The sequence below is a fragment of the Chenopodium quinoa genome, unplaced genomic scaffold (genome assembly GCF_001683475.1).
Source record: "Chenopodium quinoa cultivar QQ74 unplaced genomic scaffold, ASM168347v1, whole genome shotgun sequence".
Taxonomy (NCBI): Eukaryota; Viridiplantae; Streptophyta; class Magnoliopsida; order Caryophyllales; family Amaranthaceae; genus Chenopodium; species Chenopodium quinoa.
In genome coordinates, this window is record NW_018745080.1 from 2,163,285 (window position 1) to 2,180,088 (window position 16,804).

General features: G+C 35.0%; 1 protein-coding gene across 2 annotated transcripts; it reads left to right on the forward strand.

Annotated features, from left to right (window-relative positions):
* The first annotated feature begins 1,384 nt into the window (after positions 1-1,384).
* Positions 1,385-16,090, forward strand: LOC110709751 (probable ubiquitin-like-specific protease 2B). Of its 2 annotated transcripts, XM_021887982.1 has the most exons (17): positions 1,525-1,666; positions 4,542-4,882; positions 4,968-5,061; positions 5,203-5,243; positions 5,410-5,622; positions 5,726-5,801; positions 7,960-8,068; positions 8,919-8,987; positions 9,089-9,220; positions 11,159-11,359; positions 11,456-11,511; positions 11,720-11,813; positions 12,162-12,252; positions 13,272-13,391; positions 14,229-14,633; positions 14,965-15,528; positions 15,565-16,090. In XM_021887982.1, exons 1-17 carry the CDS (start codon positions 1,525-1,527, stop codon positions 15,850-15,852), a joined length of 3,036 nt encoding a protein of 1,011 aa, XP_021743674.1. In that variant the 3' UTR covers positions 15,853-16,090. The 2 variants fall into 2 exon arrangements, with proteins under 2 accessions (XP_021743673.1, XP_021743674.1); XM_021887981.1 differs by having other exon boundaries at positions 1,385-1,666; positions 14,965-16,090.
* The last annotated feature ends 714 nt before the right edge of the window (positions 16,091-16,804 follow it).

Genomic DNA, 16,804 nt, shown 5'->3' on the forward strand with positions numbered 1-16,804 from the left:
GTTGAGACTCGGGGCGAGCATTACAAAAAGTACAAAAGGAAGGAATTTCAATATTTCTGGAGAGTGTGTCTAGTAGGAATGTTGTTACGGAAGAGTTGCCATAAAAAAAAATCTTAATCTTAGGTGGGATATCCAAATTCCATAACCAGTGAAACTCTCATTTAGGGGAAGTAGTGAGATTGTGAGTCAACCATAATGTAATAGATTTAATAGAAAAATGACCATGTTTAGAGAGACCCAAACAAGTTTCATCAGGAATAGGGGAAGAAGGAAGAGGGATCCCTCGATTGTTTGAACTAAATCACGGAGAAGGACATAATGAAGAAGAGGAACATCTCTAGAATTATCATCTCAAATAAATATATCCATAGCAATATCAATATACGGGATCCAAATAAAATTTAATACAACAATAAGATTGGTACCAGTACACCAAATATCAACTCAAAAGAGGATAAAATAGCCATTATCAACCTTCCAACGAAGAACTCTAATTTGGAGAGGACAAATATGAAGGATTTTTTCCAAATCCAAGAATCCGTCAAATGAGGGAGTACATATACATTTTCAAAACTACACACAATTTAAAGGGCTTGGTCGGCACTAGCTTCAGATTGGTTTGAATCAATAAATAATTTGAGCATTTGGTATGGTAGTGGTAGAAGTAACCTTTATTAAAAGCTAAAAATTATTAGCCGTTGAAACTTAAAAGCAATTGTTGACAACTACTTTTATACGTAACATCTACTTCATTGGAAATTTATTCTTTAAATATCTATTTTACAGGTTCATAACTAACAGTTTGTTGATAGTTAACATCTTAACCGCTACATCCAAAAGTATATTCAATTTGTTGATATTTAACATCTTAACCGCTATATCCATAACTATATTTTCATATTCATACGACTATGCATACGACATATGTATTTTCATCCATACGACTATGCATTAGTGGATCTTAAGCCGAATTAGTGCTAACTCACAAATTGTATTGCTTCGGAAGAAGTTTTTTATGAAGGCTATTGTTGATCGAATCTACAATGTATTTTGTTTTATGGTGATATATTTTTGTGTTGGAAGTTTAGATTTCTTAAGAAGTATTTACATTGTAAAGTGCCGTTTGGCTATATTTTGTCAATGAAATCCTATTTCCTGTAAAAAAAAAACAACTATATTTTGCCAATCACGCCTAGTGTTGGGGATGATGGTGTTTAAAAATTAAATGGAGGGAGTACTCCATAACACTTTAAGCTACTCGTACTCCGTAAACCAATTCGGCAAATTAATGCTTTTATAGAAGGATTGGTGAGATAGAATTTAACACTTAATTAATTTTAATTAATTTTGCAATATTCTCACTTCACTCCACCTATAAATACCCAAACGAAACGTTTCGTGCAAATGATCGTCTTTTCGCAAATCCAGACAACCATAGTCAACTCCTTCTTCTCTCTCCTCGCTAAACCTCTCTACTTCTTCGTCAATTAGGGTTCCTGAATCCTGCAATTTCTATGCTTAAATATGAAGGAAAGAGATTTGAGCATCTATGATTTCAAGGAAGAAGACGAATTGCCCGAAACTTTTAATCTTCGGTCGAAATTCTCAAACCCTAAATTCGATGCTGATGATAATGCGATGACTAAGTATCAGTTCCTTCAACACGGTAATTTTCATCACTTTTTCTTTCTACTTCAGTTCGTAATCTTTCCTTTTTGATTTGTTTAGTCTTAATTTATGTTAATTTTAAGCTGGTATGAGTTTTTGGATGTTTAATTTTGTTCAATTGCTTGCAAGCTTGTTGTTTGGTTGGAGGATTAAGCTGTAGTTATTGGCATTTGATTTGTTTTTGGTGTTGAGGTTTCTATGTGTGGGAGTAATGTAGACGGGATTCGAATCCGAGGTTTTAGGTAGTGTAGCTATTGCTTTCCCATAATTTCATCAATAAGGTTAAGTATAGCTTGTTTTGATTGGGTGGTTTGTGGGGCTCGGTATTGAAAACGCTCCAAAAGAATTTGGATGCGAGGTATGACTGTTCTAGTCTGGAGATGTGAGTGAGTTTTTGCTCCAAAATTAACTTGGGCAGACATGGTCCTCCCAAAATTGTATTTGTTCATACTTTCAGTATCCATGTCGGGTTCGAGCACACAATTGCGATGCAACATGCTTTTGTTTGGGTCGGTGAGAGGAAGGAAAACGAAAAAAAATTGTTTTTTTATTGAATGTAGATGGCGTTGTAGGTGCAATGGGGAGAATATGTGGAAGGGTGATTGGCTTGATAGCCCTTATTTTCACTATAAAGTATAAAGCCCCTTGGTTTTAATGCCTTTCTTCTGGGAGAAGAGTTTTGTGGTCCTTGTGGAGATGCTTTGTAGGCTTGCAGTTGTGGTAGGATTTCTTACAATGTCGGGATCAGGATTGTTTACAAGTTGGGTAATGTAGGTTATTTTCAAGGTTAATGATGATGTAAATGAGGAGGTTACTGATGCATTCTGGGTGATGGACTGATAGTTATCAAGGAATGTCTTGTGTTTATGTGACAAGTAGATTCCATTGCAGATCAAGTTTAACAACATAAGTGTGGACTTTTAGGGCTACTCTGCTTTGTGGTTTAGGGTTTTCTCCAAGCAAGATATGTTTGATGGTGCCAAATATAATGAAGCATATTACAAAGAGTAGTAATTGAAAGAAAAGTGGGTATTAACCCCTATAGAATTTGAGGCACAAAAAGTGAGGGGTTTAGATGTGTTGTTTACATTAAAAGGAGGCATCTTGATAAAGATTAGGAGGACAATTGAGGAATTGGAGAAGAAAAATAGGTAACCATTAGGACTTCTAACCATCTAAATCTCATCAAGGCATACGACTGTAATAAGAAGCTTTGCCACTTCAAGATTTGTGAGGAGGGCTCCCTGACTGTGTTCATTTGTGAATTTATTTTTAGCCGTATTTTATTTCTTTGCTTTAACCTCCTTATTAGTATATCTGTTTTATAATTATTATTGTCATTCAATTTGTTATTAGAATTTTTTTAAAAATGAAACTCCCTCTGTCGCTTACTATATTTCAGAGTTGGTTTTGGCACAATTACTAAGGTTATTTCTTAAATGTGAAAATGAATAATCTGATAGTGGATAGAGAGGAAAAAAAAAATTGAGAATCTTGAGGATTTGGATGGAGCACAAATCAGAAGGAATATTTGGTGTGTAAGCTTAGCGGAGTTAGAAGTTGTAAGGCATGAGGAGTTGGATGGAGATATGACATATAGATACAAAGCAGGATAGCTAAATAAGAAGAGGGCTACAAGGCTGAATTAAATTGAAGGGAAACCTTTGAAGTATGAATTGGGTAGCGAAGTATTGTCATGGGTATAAGATGAATGTGACGGGGTTGCGTAAGCTGCGTTGGATGTGTGGTTATGAAGAATTTGGGGGGTTACGTATACTGAAAACAAGATGAGGGAGAATAGCCTAAGGTGGTATGGTCATGTAACATGGAGATTTTGTTATGCACCCGTTAGGAGGCTTGAAAACTGATAAAGTGATGGGATTGGAAAGGGCTAGGGGTCGACCTAAGAAAACTTGGAAGAGGGTGATTGGGATTTTTGAGTCTATGAGGGAATTAGGAAAATATGGCTTTGGAGGGAAAAAAATCTGCTTAGCGGACACTATATAACTCTCTCTATATATACTCTTTTATCTTTAACTTTAACTCATTGTGTTTGCAAATTCTTAAGGTTTTCTCAAACCTATGCTATGATTTTTGTCACATGTTTTTTCTCTTTATCTTCTCTTTGCCCTATTTTTTAAGGCTTCCTCAAATTATTTTTGTATGTCCTCATTTTTGGGTTCCCACTTTAACCTCCTTTGTTATCTTGCTCAATATGTTTCTCTCGTTTTCTGCCACTTTCATCTAATTACTTTTCTTTGTTTACCTTTATTGTTTCACTTTTTGCGTACACTTCCGCTTCATGATTCATGTTAGCCAACCTCAAATCATTTTTGGACCAGGCTTTGTTGTTGTTGTTGTTGTTGTACATGTTTACTATGTAGCACAAAACCCTCGTTTTTTTGGAAGCAAGAAAGCTGCGCTGTTTCTGGGTTTCGTTAGCAGTTTAGCACAAATACAAGATACCTCATGTCCCAACAACATCCATTCTTCTTTGCCTGTTTAAACTTAATCAGAGTGAAGTGTATCATTGTGATTTGTGACAGTGTGATTTTGCTGCCTGCCAGGAGTTAATTGAAAAAAATTATGTTAAGATAAGTTGGACCTTGTTGAACAAAGGCTTATGGCATCAGCTTTAGTATTTTCTTGACTCAGTTTTTTTTTTTTTTTTTTTTTTTTTTTTTTTTTTTTTTTTTTTTTTTACTTCGAGTTTGTGTTCAATCTCCATTCACAAAATCTCATATGCTTATGTTGCATTTTGATGCCCTTTCTCATCATGTTTTTGCAAGTGGACTTGCTAAATTTTGTTGTAAATGTTCAAGCCTGTATTCAGTAAGATAATTGATGAATTTGACTGCCTTTTTTGTCATTAGCTTCTTCTGGGTCCATTGCTCAGATGAAAGAAATTCGCAGCGTGAAAGAAATTCGTAATGTGAAACAAATTCATGTTGTTGCAATTGATGACGATGATCGTGGTCTTGTCAATGATGTTTCTGGTCACCCTGAAAGTGAATTGGATAAAGCTGCTTCTCCAAAAGCTGAGGTTTTTGGTGCTTTATCAGACAGAATCTTGCAAAAGCACTGTCATTTTACTGGAGATAGTGTAAAACCCGAATTTTCGTCTTTGGACATGGAGATAAGAATCTCCTGTCCTGCCGGACTTCCATCTGGAAATGGTCATATCAGTGATTCCATCCCAGATTCACCATGCAGTGTATGCTGTTGTTTTTCTTGTATCATTTTTTTAATTTATTGTTTTTGGTTTGAGCACAATTTCACTTTGCATGGGAATTTTGCAGAACGGTTCAGCTGATGCTGAGGCATCAGAAACTTGTGATAGTATTCAAGAGAGCTCTCTTTCCACTTCTGGTTATGAGCAGGAAGAGGATTATGGTATACTTTTTTTTTTTTTCTGTGTGTGTGTGTGTTTTTGGCTTCCCTCCTCTCTCCCAACTTCGATGGAAGTATTGCTGGCAAAGCTGGACTTATCAAATAAAACTCATTACTCTTCTCTTTTTTTTTTTTTTGCAATAGATGGACGAGCTGAGGATCAATTAGTTAGTGGTTGGTATATGGTAATTACTGTACTATTTTTTTTTATAATTTTTTTCAGGCGTGTTCTTGTGGACATAAGCCTTCTTTAAATTTATTTGTGTATTTGACTTATTATTAGTGGTGTTATCGAGAAGAAAGTGTCTGCTACACAATGTTTTTGCTGACAATAATGTGTATGTATATCAGGGGGATATGGATATGGATATGGATATGGATATGGGAGCTGTTTATACCGATTATGTCTCCTACGGTGATAAATATTTTCCTGGCTGCCGTATATTGTTTTCCAAAACCTCCCTCAAAATTGAGATGTCAACCTTAGAAGAGGAATCTGAGGCATCTAGGTCCGAATGGAGATTGGATGAGATTTTAAAAATTGAGTCTCAGTGGAGTAACGTTGTATGTCAATTATCTCTTTTGTCTTTTCTATTATGAATTTATTGTTAACATTTGCCTGTCATGCGATTGTCATGCAGCTCATATGTATGGTAATTTATTTCAGGCTTGTACTGCTAAAGTAAAAGTCTACCTTTTCACAAGGGATGCAGTGGAAGCAGAAAATGCACATGGCATGACAGGTTTGTTTTGAATTTTAAAGGCTGTTTGATGACATGTCTTTTGGTTATAACCCTTATGGCCTTATTATTGCCAAATGTTACCTATCCCTACTTCACCTCTCATAGTGATGATCAACAATTATTATTCATCGCCATTCTGTCTTCATCGTGGTCATAGGCACTCTCTGCCACGATGCCCCTATTTGGTAACAGGGGCTTGATTAATCAAACCAACTTATGGTTGATTTTGAACTCCAGTTATTTCTAAAATTTTTGGGGTTGAACTGTTGAAGTCAGTATCAAATTTGCTTCTTACCACCAAAGCAGTGCTTCTAGCATCTCATTGTAGAAGCTGGAGATGCTCAATTTGTTACTTTCTTTGTGGTTATTATGGTGGTTGAGGATGGTTGTTTTGGTAGAACTACCTTTTTATGGTTGATTTTAGGCCTGATCTACTGCCTCTGGCTTGAGGATCAGTACTGTCAGCGTTGCCCAAATCTCGAAGTGCCACTGCCACCTATGGCTGTTGAATTGTGCTGAGTGATCCCAAAAACAGATATTATGATTGGGGTAGTTCAATGATTATTATGATGGTTAGTGAATTGGTGTTGGGAAAGGAGTGATGGCCTTGAGGATGATGCTTTGCTTGATTGCTGTTTAATTTATCTTTTGTTTTTTTTTTTTTTTTTTTTTTTTTTTTTTTTTTTTTTTTTGAGGAAAACTTATCTTTTGCTTTGACTTTTCTGTTTGATAAGATTTGCTTTTACATAATTGTGTTGTTGTTCTTGTATCTTTTGTTGCTTTATCAAACAAGGGAATTCAATTTCCTAAGTAGGGTTGGGGTGTCTGATAAAGAAACATCAGGGTAATATTATGCTAGGTTTGGGGAAATAGAATGGATTTTTTGTAGAACACCCCCCCCCACCCCCCCGACAAAAAAAAAAAAAAAAACTGGCATTGTGCTTGGAATGTTAAATTTTAGGTTTTCTAAAGTTAACATTTTTGTATGAACCATATTATTATTTTTTTGTGAACAAAGTTGAATTGAAACTCATTTTCAGGGTGAATATAACACGGCCAATCTCTTTAAGATGTGAGATGGTTTATTATTTACTCATTTTGTTCCCCAATGTTTAACTCACTTTTGTTTTGGATGTTTCATAATATCCTACTCAACCCCATATTACTAGGAATGGCAACGGATTGGATTAGGGTTGGATGCGGCTAAATCTGAATTCGATCTGTTTAGTAAACGGACCTTGGACTCGGATACGAAAAAATTTGAGTCTGAGTCCGATCCGATTTGTATATTTTAGGATCCGAATCCAATCCTTTTATTCGGACTTTCAAATGATCCGAATACATTTTTTTATTTTTTATTTTTTATGTATGATGTACCTATAATTGCTACTCCCTCTGTTTCATAATTAGAAGCCTATTTCTAACATTTATTACTCACATAATAAAGAGAAATAGGCTTCTAATTATGAAACGGAGGGAGTAGTATTTTCCCTAACAAACTTTATTTCTTATATAATATTGTTGTGTAAAAAATTAGAAAAAATTTAGGGAATAAAGTCTAAACATAACATATTTAAATTATGAATTAAGTTACATAACAAAAATTTGCTACAAAAAAGCAAGCAATTGTCCTAAGTTATAAAGCATATCTCATGCTCGGACTCGGTCAGACTTTGTGTAGGATCCAAGTCCGATCCGCCTCATATACGATTTGGATTCGGACTATTTTTAAACGGATTCGGATCGGACTTTTTTCTTCGGATTGGTTGGATTCGAATCGAACTCGGATTGAATTGCCCTTACTACATATTACCATCCTTTTCCACGACCCCACGATATTGGCACCTTTCCCCTCACTCTCTGTTACTTTATCCAGCTTTTACTCACCTTTTTCAAACTTTATAGGAATAGGAGTCTACATTAACCAATTAGAATATTTTGGAAGAGAAGGAAAATTTTTATCCAGGATATATGTGAAACTTATGTTTTGTAGCTGTACTTCTTAATTTCAGCTCTTAGGTAATTGACCAGTACTTTGTTATAGGTATCTGCAACCACTTTGTTTTAAAATCTTTAGAAGCATTGATAAGATTGAGAGTTTGGGGTGTCTTTAGACCTTGCAAGTGATTGCTTACCAATACTCTTGTACGATGTGCAGGCATTGAAGTATTGGAATTCTTGGTTCATGATCCTGAATGGCTCCAGAGACAAGAGTGGATCATGACACTTGATACTAGGTACCAGGCTCTCTGGAATCTTGCGCTGAAGTGAGTATCTGATTTGATTCGTGGGAACTATCTGACTGTAGTAAATTTATATGTTGTCTTATTGCTTTAGAAGGGTTGGATAGAATCTTTGGATAGGTGAAGGTAGAAGACTCCATGGCACTCTGTTATTTCTTTCTTTTATTCACATACATTGAGATACCATTTTGATTAGGTTTCTTAAAACAGTCTGCTCATTTGTGCTAACCTCTGTTGGCTGTTTGTTTGGCCCAGTTTTAGCTGGATGGGGTGAACAGATACCATTCTAACTAGCTTTTTAAGTAGGTTGACTGCAATGATGTAACAGGAGATATAGGGGTAAAGTTTTGTTTGCATTGTCTGGTATCTGTTTTAATTTGAATCATTTTAATACTGGACATCTCGAGGCTGTGAAAGTAATATTGGCTTACACTGGTCATGGATTTTGGTCCTTGGTACTCATACTTTTTTTTTTTTAAAAAAAAAAATTTATTTTTGATGTACCTGCTTCTGCATTAATCTATATGTGGAAAACTCATATTGCTATCATAGCCCCCTTCACAATATTTACACCCTTTCACCCACCCACTTTATTCACCTTTTTCCTTGAACACCTATGAGCTACCCACCTTTTTTACTTTATCTTTCTTACTTTGTCCACCTTTTTCTTAAACCCACTCATCTCTCCTAGGAACAAGAGTCTACAATAAATGGGAAGTAAAAGAGGGAGTATGCCGGTCTAATTATTGCGTAGTACAAGTTAGTGTTTTGAATTATGCTATGCGATTATGATCTTTATATCTTTGCTGATGCTATTGGCAGCTTTTTGCTCTGTTATCTATGTCCTTTGATGTTTAAATGGTTTTGTATATAGTGGCAAAATTTGCGAAGGAGGTACAAATCCTTTAGAGAATTGTGAGTCTTCTGATTCGTACCTTCCCAAGTAAGTGAAATTGTTGAAAAGGCTTGATATAGATTATCTGTCCTTTTTTCCGAGGCACATGATAAAATTAATTTTTATCCATGTTTATAAATTTATTACAGTTTCGAGGAGCCTTTTGAAGAGGTTGTCTACCCCAAAGGTGCTGTAGATGCGGTTGTAATCAGTAAAAGGGATGTGGATTTATTGGAGCCTGATACTTTCCTTAATGATACAATAATTGATTTCTATATTAAGTAAGTATGCTTCATGGATATTGTGTTGTATAATTTATTTTTTAAGGTTAGAGTTGGTGACTGTACCTCTAAATTCTTCACTCCCTTCAAGTCTTTCTTAAAGTTTTATTCTTGATACTCTTTTAAATCTCTCTTAAATTTTACTTGGATGATCTGTCTTTTTCTCACTTTACTTACCTTTTTTTTTGTTTTTTATCAAACTACTGCAACTGGTTATCTTGTTATGCCCTTTTTTCTTTGTCTGATAGTTCCTTATGACAATTCATGTTAGTCGACCCTAAATCATTTTTGGACTAAGGCTTTTTTGTTGAAATATTTGAGTTGGTAATTGTACCTCTAATTTCTTCTAAACTTTATAAGATCAATTTGATTTTGCTTTTAGGATTTTAGATCAAAAACACTCTTAAGTGCTCTATACTCATAACTACTCCTAACTAAAAATTACAAACCACCTCTTAGCCCATAAATGTATACTCAATGCCACCCTTCTCTATTAACTATCCAATTACTCATTAATTATTCATATTTCAACACTAGACTTATTAATTGGACTCATTTTTGTAAAAGAGATACTTGCTTTTCCTTATAATGCTAAACAAACCATCGACACCCCTCCCATGAGTCTCATCCCAACTACCCATTGACAATAACCCCCATAAAGGAAGAACTCCCCTTTGTATTAAGATGCTTTGCGTGAGGATAAATTCTTCCTTGTTTGTTATTTTCATAGAAGAATGAGATGGAATTTTATTGAGCTTTGAAATCCCCTTCAACGAAATTTTCATCACGTAGTAGTACCTTTTTAATTGAATGGATTTAATTTATCTTGAAGGCCTTGAACCTGAATTGAAGTTCCATTATAGAGAAAATATACCTAATTAGTGCTTGTTGACATATTCAAAATACCATCATCATACAATGGCCTAAAAGAAGATATGGCCAAGGCAGGGTGTATTATATTAATACATGTAACAAGTAATTTGATTTGTTCTATTATGGTCTAAAACTCTAAATAAGGTTAGTGTAAACTAAAGATCCTTTGATGCTTAATTGGATGTGAGACTGCCTTTAAGAACTGAAGGGTGGTGTATCTTTTTTTTTTTTTCCCAGATTATGTCGGTTATGGGAATTGATCACTTACTTAGGGGTGATTTATTTGCATCCTTTCTTTGAATAGGTTCGCTTATTTCTTTGAGTTGTCACTATTTAAGGATTTACTAGTAATTTTTTTTTTAGGATAATTGTTTCTTATCTCGGCTTTTAGGCGGTAGTTGTAAGTTTTGGAAATTTTATGTGTCTTGTTATGGCTGATAATGGATTGAGTTTCTGAAATTTGCATTATTATATTCATATCCAATCTTAACAACTTTGAAATAATATGATATTCAAAAGTGTTTGATAATGACTATCTGACTTTTTATGTTACTTGTATAAAATATAACTGTCAAGATTTACCTGTATTTTTTTTTTCAAAAAGAAAATATTAATATAAAAGATGGTCATATTATGGATTACATATGTAGCATAGTTGTCTGCCTCTTTAAGGATTTCAAGTTGCTCTCGTCGGCTTTTTGCTTGCTTGCTGTGGAGAGACAAGAGCTATGGAGATGGTTTGTTTAAAGCTACTTTCATATGCTTAATTTTTTTTCTTTACCTATAATTTTAAAACAGAGAAAAAACAGAAAAGAAATTTCTTCACCTAAACTGTTGTATAAATTGAATTAATCGAAATGTTTAAAAATATAGCCTTTAGAATAAATGGTGTTTTTTTTGCCAATTTTTTATATCTGTTTGCTAAAGTATGATGCATAATGGTAGCTCTTGTAGCAGGCATATCTAGTTATTGATCATCTGATGTAATCTCAGACTCTTCATTTAAGGATTATTAGGTTTTCTTTCGTTTTGTATATCTGCTCACAATTTTTTGCCCTTGAACAGGTATTTAGAGAATGAAATTCCTTCCACAGAAAGAGGCAGATTTCACTTTTTTAATTGCTTCTTTTTCCGCAAGCTGGCTGATCCAGACAAAAACCCATCAGGTGTTTTTGATGGCAAGGCTGGTTATCAACGCGTTCGGAAATGGACAAGGAAAGTGAACATATTTGAGAAGGATTACATATTTATTCCGGTTAATTATAAGTAAGAAATCAGCTTTGTATGTTTTAAGTTCATTTATGGAATTATGGTTACGTGATTTGTGTGGACACTTACTTTTCTGTTTGCTTGCAACATCAGTCTTCACTGGAGTTTGATTGTTGTATGCCATCCTGGTGAAGTTGCTAACTTCAATGGTAGGTGCACTTTTTATGGTATTTCATTCTCAAGAGAAATAAATAATAATAAAGAGTTTTTTTGTAGCTGTCAGACTTCAGTTTTTACATGAGTATTTTAAGTGGGACTATTTTTAAATATATCATAAAAGCTGTAACTTATGCTTTTTTATATCTTAGTGCTTAAAACTAAAACTGACATTGATACCTTATGGTCCTTTGATTTCAGATGAGAATGTTGATGAATCTGTGAAGGTTCCGTGTATATTGCATATGGACTCTATCAGAGGAAGTCATGCAGGGTTAAAGGATCTCATTCAAAGGTATGTTCCTTCTATTAGGATCATCAACATATTTTCTTTGAAACAGTACACTGATGGTCCTTCAGGCAGGGCTTACTATAGTGATCTGCTCTCTGCCCACTGTAGTGCTGAAAGTTGTGTGCTCCTGTGTACTTGAATTTTTTATCCTTGCCTTGCTCCCTTCCCACTATGTTGGTGCCTGTTGTGCTATTTTGGCAAAGTGGTGAAAGTATGTTTCATAGAACCTGTGGCTTGGTGGGAAGAGCTTGTTAGCTGCTTTGGTGTATCATTATGGTTGCTATTGAATATTTTTTATTTTTCTTTTATAATTTAATTGGGTTTCAAACTTTATTTTTGTTGAAATGGCAGCTACCTCTCAGAAGAGTGGAAAGAGAAGCAAAAAGAGACTTCTGAAGATATAGTTTCGAAATTTTTAAATCTTCGATTTCTTTCACTTGAGGTATATTTCTTATGTATACTGACTAGATACTAGTTCTTGTAATTTTTTAGGCTGGATATCCAGTTACTATATAGTTTGTTGTTTATGCTGTACTATTTGCTTGAATTCTCTATTAATATTGAAACTATTGACCAAGTTAGGTTAGATTATGTCATGTAAGATCTATCATGGTGCCTTAATAGGCTCAGGCAACAAAACTGGACGTCAATCATAGTTTTAGTGGGCATACAATTTCATTTATATAGGTATAGGCTGCTTATATATAGTTTATGGTTGGCACTGGCAGTTAATTGTGGGATGATCGATTTCAGTAGCATGGGTTTCATACTTCACCTTTTGACATCCATGGGTAGCATGGATTTCAGAGCTGTATGTTGCAACATGATATCCTTTATCTTGATTGTTAATGGATGATATCAGAGCTGTATGTTGCAACATGATATCCTTTATCATGAGGCAACAGATATAGCATGATACAACAGATATATTTTATTGTAGAGGGTTGGTGAATGGTGATTTATTATCTTTATTGTTTAGGTGCATCATGTAAGAATATATGAAATGCTTTAAGCTTATTGGTTTTGAATTGAAGGATTGCAGTAATTTTTTGTATAATTTATTCCTCTTTCATACCGTTATCGATATTATACAAGTTGATATCCAGCTTTGAAAAAATTATTATTAAATTTACCTTTTACCCACTCTTTTCTTATGGAGGGAATGTATGAACTGTTCATTCTCGCCTTGAGTCTCCGTCTTTTTGATGGATAACATTATCCAGGAAAATGAATTTTTCATTTCCTGCTGCTTAGTTTGTAAAGGGTGGAAAATAATTTTCCTGAGAGTGGAAAACATATTCCTTATGAAAGGAAGGGAAGGGAAGGACGCCTTATTTTCCTCCCTACTTCTCTCCTCCCTTCAACTGCCATTTCCTCTTCCTCAATAAGTTTTCTTGTAGGAAACAAAGGAAATCTATTATTTACATTAAATGAAGCCTGACTTTTTCCTTTCCATGGCAGCTTCCACAGCAAGAAAACTGTTCTGATTGCGGCCTTTTCCTGCTTCATTATGCAGAACTCTTTATAGCTGAAGCACCTCATAATTTCAGTCCTTTCCAGATCAATAAGTATGAGAATTTTGTGAGTACTCTGTTTCTACAGATCTTTCCTTCCATATTGTAATTTGTATTCAGATTCAGTAGATGCAGGTATTTGATAGTATAGTTTGTGTTTGCTATCATATGGCTTCTCTTGTGATGGAATGTATTGATATCTGCTAATTGCTGTGCTAGTACTCCAGTACTCCTCACTTACAAGTATTCGTAGTGTCCAGTTTCTCATTGAAAATAGAATCAGTGGCATAGCACTTGTTTCTTGTAAACAATTGTAGCTAAGAATCTTGTGACTTGCTCTCTCTTGACTCTACGGGCTTATGCCTTATGGACATGTTTTTTTTTTTTTTTTTTGAGGGACCTTATGGGCATGAATTAAAAATATGTGTTGCATTGTTATTCCAATTGAACTAGTACATATTTCATTTTAAAAAATTATACTTCCTCCAATCTTTTTTAATCTCAACGTTTTGAGTTGTCATGCTTGCTCATGCACATTTTATATCAGTAATATGTTTAATTATATTTTTGTAAAAATAAAAATAAAAATTAATATTTTGAAAGTATATATCGAGACGAATCTAACAAGATGGTCAAGATCCCATATGACTGTTTTCCTATTTATAAATCACTAAAGACGGACAAAGGAGTGTGTAATAGTGTGAAATCTCCAAGTTGTGATTAACAAACAACGGAGGAAGATTATAATATTGCATTGAACTCAAAGCAGTAGACAAATAAGATCTCGTATAGGGTATAGTTGCTGCATTGGCTAGCTTTTATAATGCAGCCTCATAGATAAACAGGTAGGATGTTTATTTTTGCATATTTGAATTTTGATGGATAGCATGCTTAAACTTTGCAGCTTAAGCCGGATTGGTTTATGCCTGCTGAAGCTTCTCTTAAGCGTGTTCGTATCCAGAAATTGATCCATGAATTCCTTGAAGTTCGGCCATTGGACAATGCTACAACTTGTAATCATGACTCCCAAGGGTCACAACCCACAGCATTACCAGAAAATAAGGATAATGACAATGGCATAGAGTTTATTTCAGAGAGGAGCCCATTGAAACCTGTGAATTCCTTGCACTCCCAACCTGTTCTGGGGATGGAAATGGGTCTACTGGATATGCCCTCGCTATATAGGACTCCTGAGTGCAGTGATGTCTCAAGCATAGCCCGTATAGGTATGAGAGAGCTTTTTGAACAGTGTCATTATGATCAAGGAGCTTCATTTGGGCGGCCAGGATGTCCAATGCCAACAATCAAGGTGAGTCATTGTAGGTTGCATGTAATTAGGTCATCCATGGTTTAAAAAATGTTTTCACAGAGAGAGAGGAGCAGCATATGGGCATTTCAATACTGAGGGCTTCTTGCCTCAATGTCATTTTCCCCCTACCATAAAGTTGGCTAACTATGTAATCCAAGCTTGTTGCACTTGTTTTCTCATTTCCTATCTCGTCTTTTATGTAATTGATACAGTTCTCTACGTACCAATATACCACCAAGTTCCATTATAGTCCTCTTTTGGAATTAGAGAGCTTTTCTCCTTGGGTTAAATTATGATTTTTCTGGAATTAATTTTGTGTGCTCTTTTGCAGGAGGAAGTAGGAGATGTTGAGCATCTTGACCCCTCCACTTTGGGCCAAACTGAACTTCCGCAAATGAATGAAATGACTTCTGATGCTTGTGACATTGGTTATACACCCACAGATTTTAATAGTGGGTTTCAATGGAACTCGAGATTGTCAAATCAAGGGGAGCCTGAGGATAACTCACCACCTTCTTCGAATTGTTCTGATGACTCTGAGGATATGATGATCATTGAATCTGAGCAGGAATTCCAAGACGTTCTTGGTCAAAATCAAGATTTTGATCAACTGAAAGAAAATATAGATAGTTTGACAGAAAGCTATGCCTCTGCTTCCAGTGATATGATGGAGACCCCAGCTGAGGATTCTCAGGAGTTGGCTAAAATTTATGGGGACAATGATATGGAGGATTCACTTGTATATCAAGTAGAGGCTGAGAAACCTTCAAAGAATGATCTGGAGGAATTACATACTCCTAATCAAGAAGAGGCAAAGGAATTGCCAAACAGTGATATGGAAGAATCACATATTCCGAATCAAGAAGAGACAAAGGAATTATTAAACAAAGATCTGGAAGAAACACAAACTCTGAATCATGAAGAGGCTAAGGAAGAAACACAAACTCTGAATCATGAAGAGGCTAAGGAAGAAACACAAACTCCGAATCATGAAGAGGCTAAGGAAGAAACACAAACGCTGAATCATGAAGAAGCTACGGAGCCATCTCATCAAGAATTCCAGAATATTGAAGATGAAGGAGAAACTGCAGGCATTAATGAGATGGTTGAAGATTCAGCTTCAGACTCAGATGAGGTGCGACTGGCAAAGAGAATTCGGCTTACACCTTCAGGTGACGGGGAAACAGTAAGAAGCTTGTCTAAGGAACTGGAGGTATGAGGCCACCAGTTATAGAAATGTAAATGTCCTTCGTTAATCTTTTTCTATCTAGGATCTTTGGGTTTGCCATGGGGTGTGAATATCTTTAGTGTTGTAACATGGCAATTTGGCAATGCTAACAGTCTGAGTTATTTGTCTGGCTCCATATTTTTGGGTCCAAGAAACTCTAAATGTTCTATACTTCTAGTTATTATTAAGAATCAGGCATATTAGTATTACCTTCTGTTCTGTTCTGGCATGTGCTGCAGTATAGTTTAGTTGTCAAAATTTTCATTATTGATCATAAATTTCTGAAAATATGTATTGAGCTCTAACGTGAATTTTATAATTCTTGATCATAAATTTATGAAAATATGTATTGAGCTCTAACGTGAAATTATAATTATTAGACTCATTTTAGTAGTTTTTGAAATCATTGAAAATTACTTGAGACTTCTACAGCTCTTACTCTTGTGCCAGTGGATTGCCCAAGTTCGTGTGTCATGCAGCCAAATTTAAAGGGCTGCCTAAACCCTTCACAGCTCCATGTATCATCCATGTCCAGCTGCCACGTTTGGTTAACTTGAACTCTTGTGTCATGGTCGTGGTTTGGTCATGGTTCGTGCCATAGACTATGATATGACGTGATTAGTGGTACAAAAATCTAGCCTAGGCAAAGCCAACAGGTAGCTTGCACGTAGACAATTTAGGCCAAACCAAAGTGTGATTCGTACATTTTAAGGTACCATCTGGTTATACTTAGGTTGAAGTGTTCTTTTTCATTGATTTCACTTACCATTCAAACAAGTTTTATACTTGGGTAGAATTGACAAAAATTTACCATGAACAATAATTTAGCAATTTGTAAAAGTTGATTCCAACTACTATTTAAATATGGTATTATATATAGTATATAGGTGATGCCAAGACCAATTTGCCTTTATAAAATACCATTATTTTAATTGTTTCTTTC

What these genes read in the sequence shown, in the direction of transcription:
- LOC110709751 (XM_021887981.1), top strand. Translation starts at nt 1,525, where the DNA reads ATGAAGGAAAGAGATTTGAGCATCTATGATTTCAAGGAAGAAGACGAA. An exon ending in TCTGATTCGTACCTTCCCAA is followed by an intron (nt 8,988 to 9,088) that starts GTAAGTGAAATT and finishes AATTTATTACAG; the next exon opens with TTTCGAGGAGCCTTTTGAAG. An exon ending in ATAATTGATTTCTATATTAA is followed by an intron (nt 9,221 to 11,158) that starts GTAAGTATGCTT and finishes GCCCTTGAACAG; the next exon opens with GTATTTAGAGAATGAAATTC.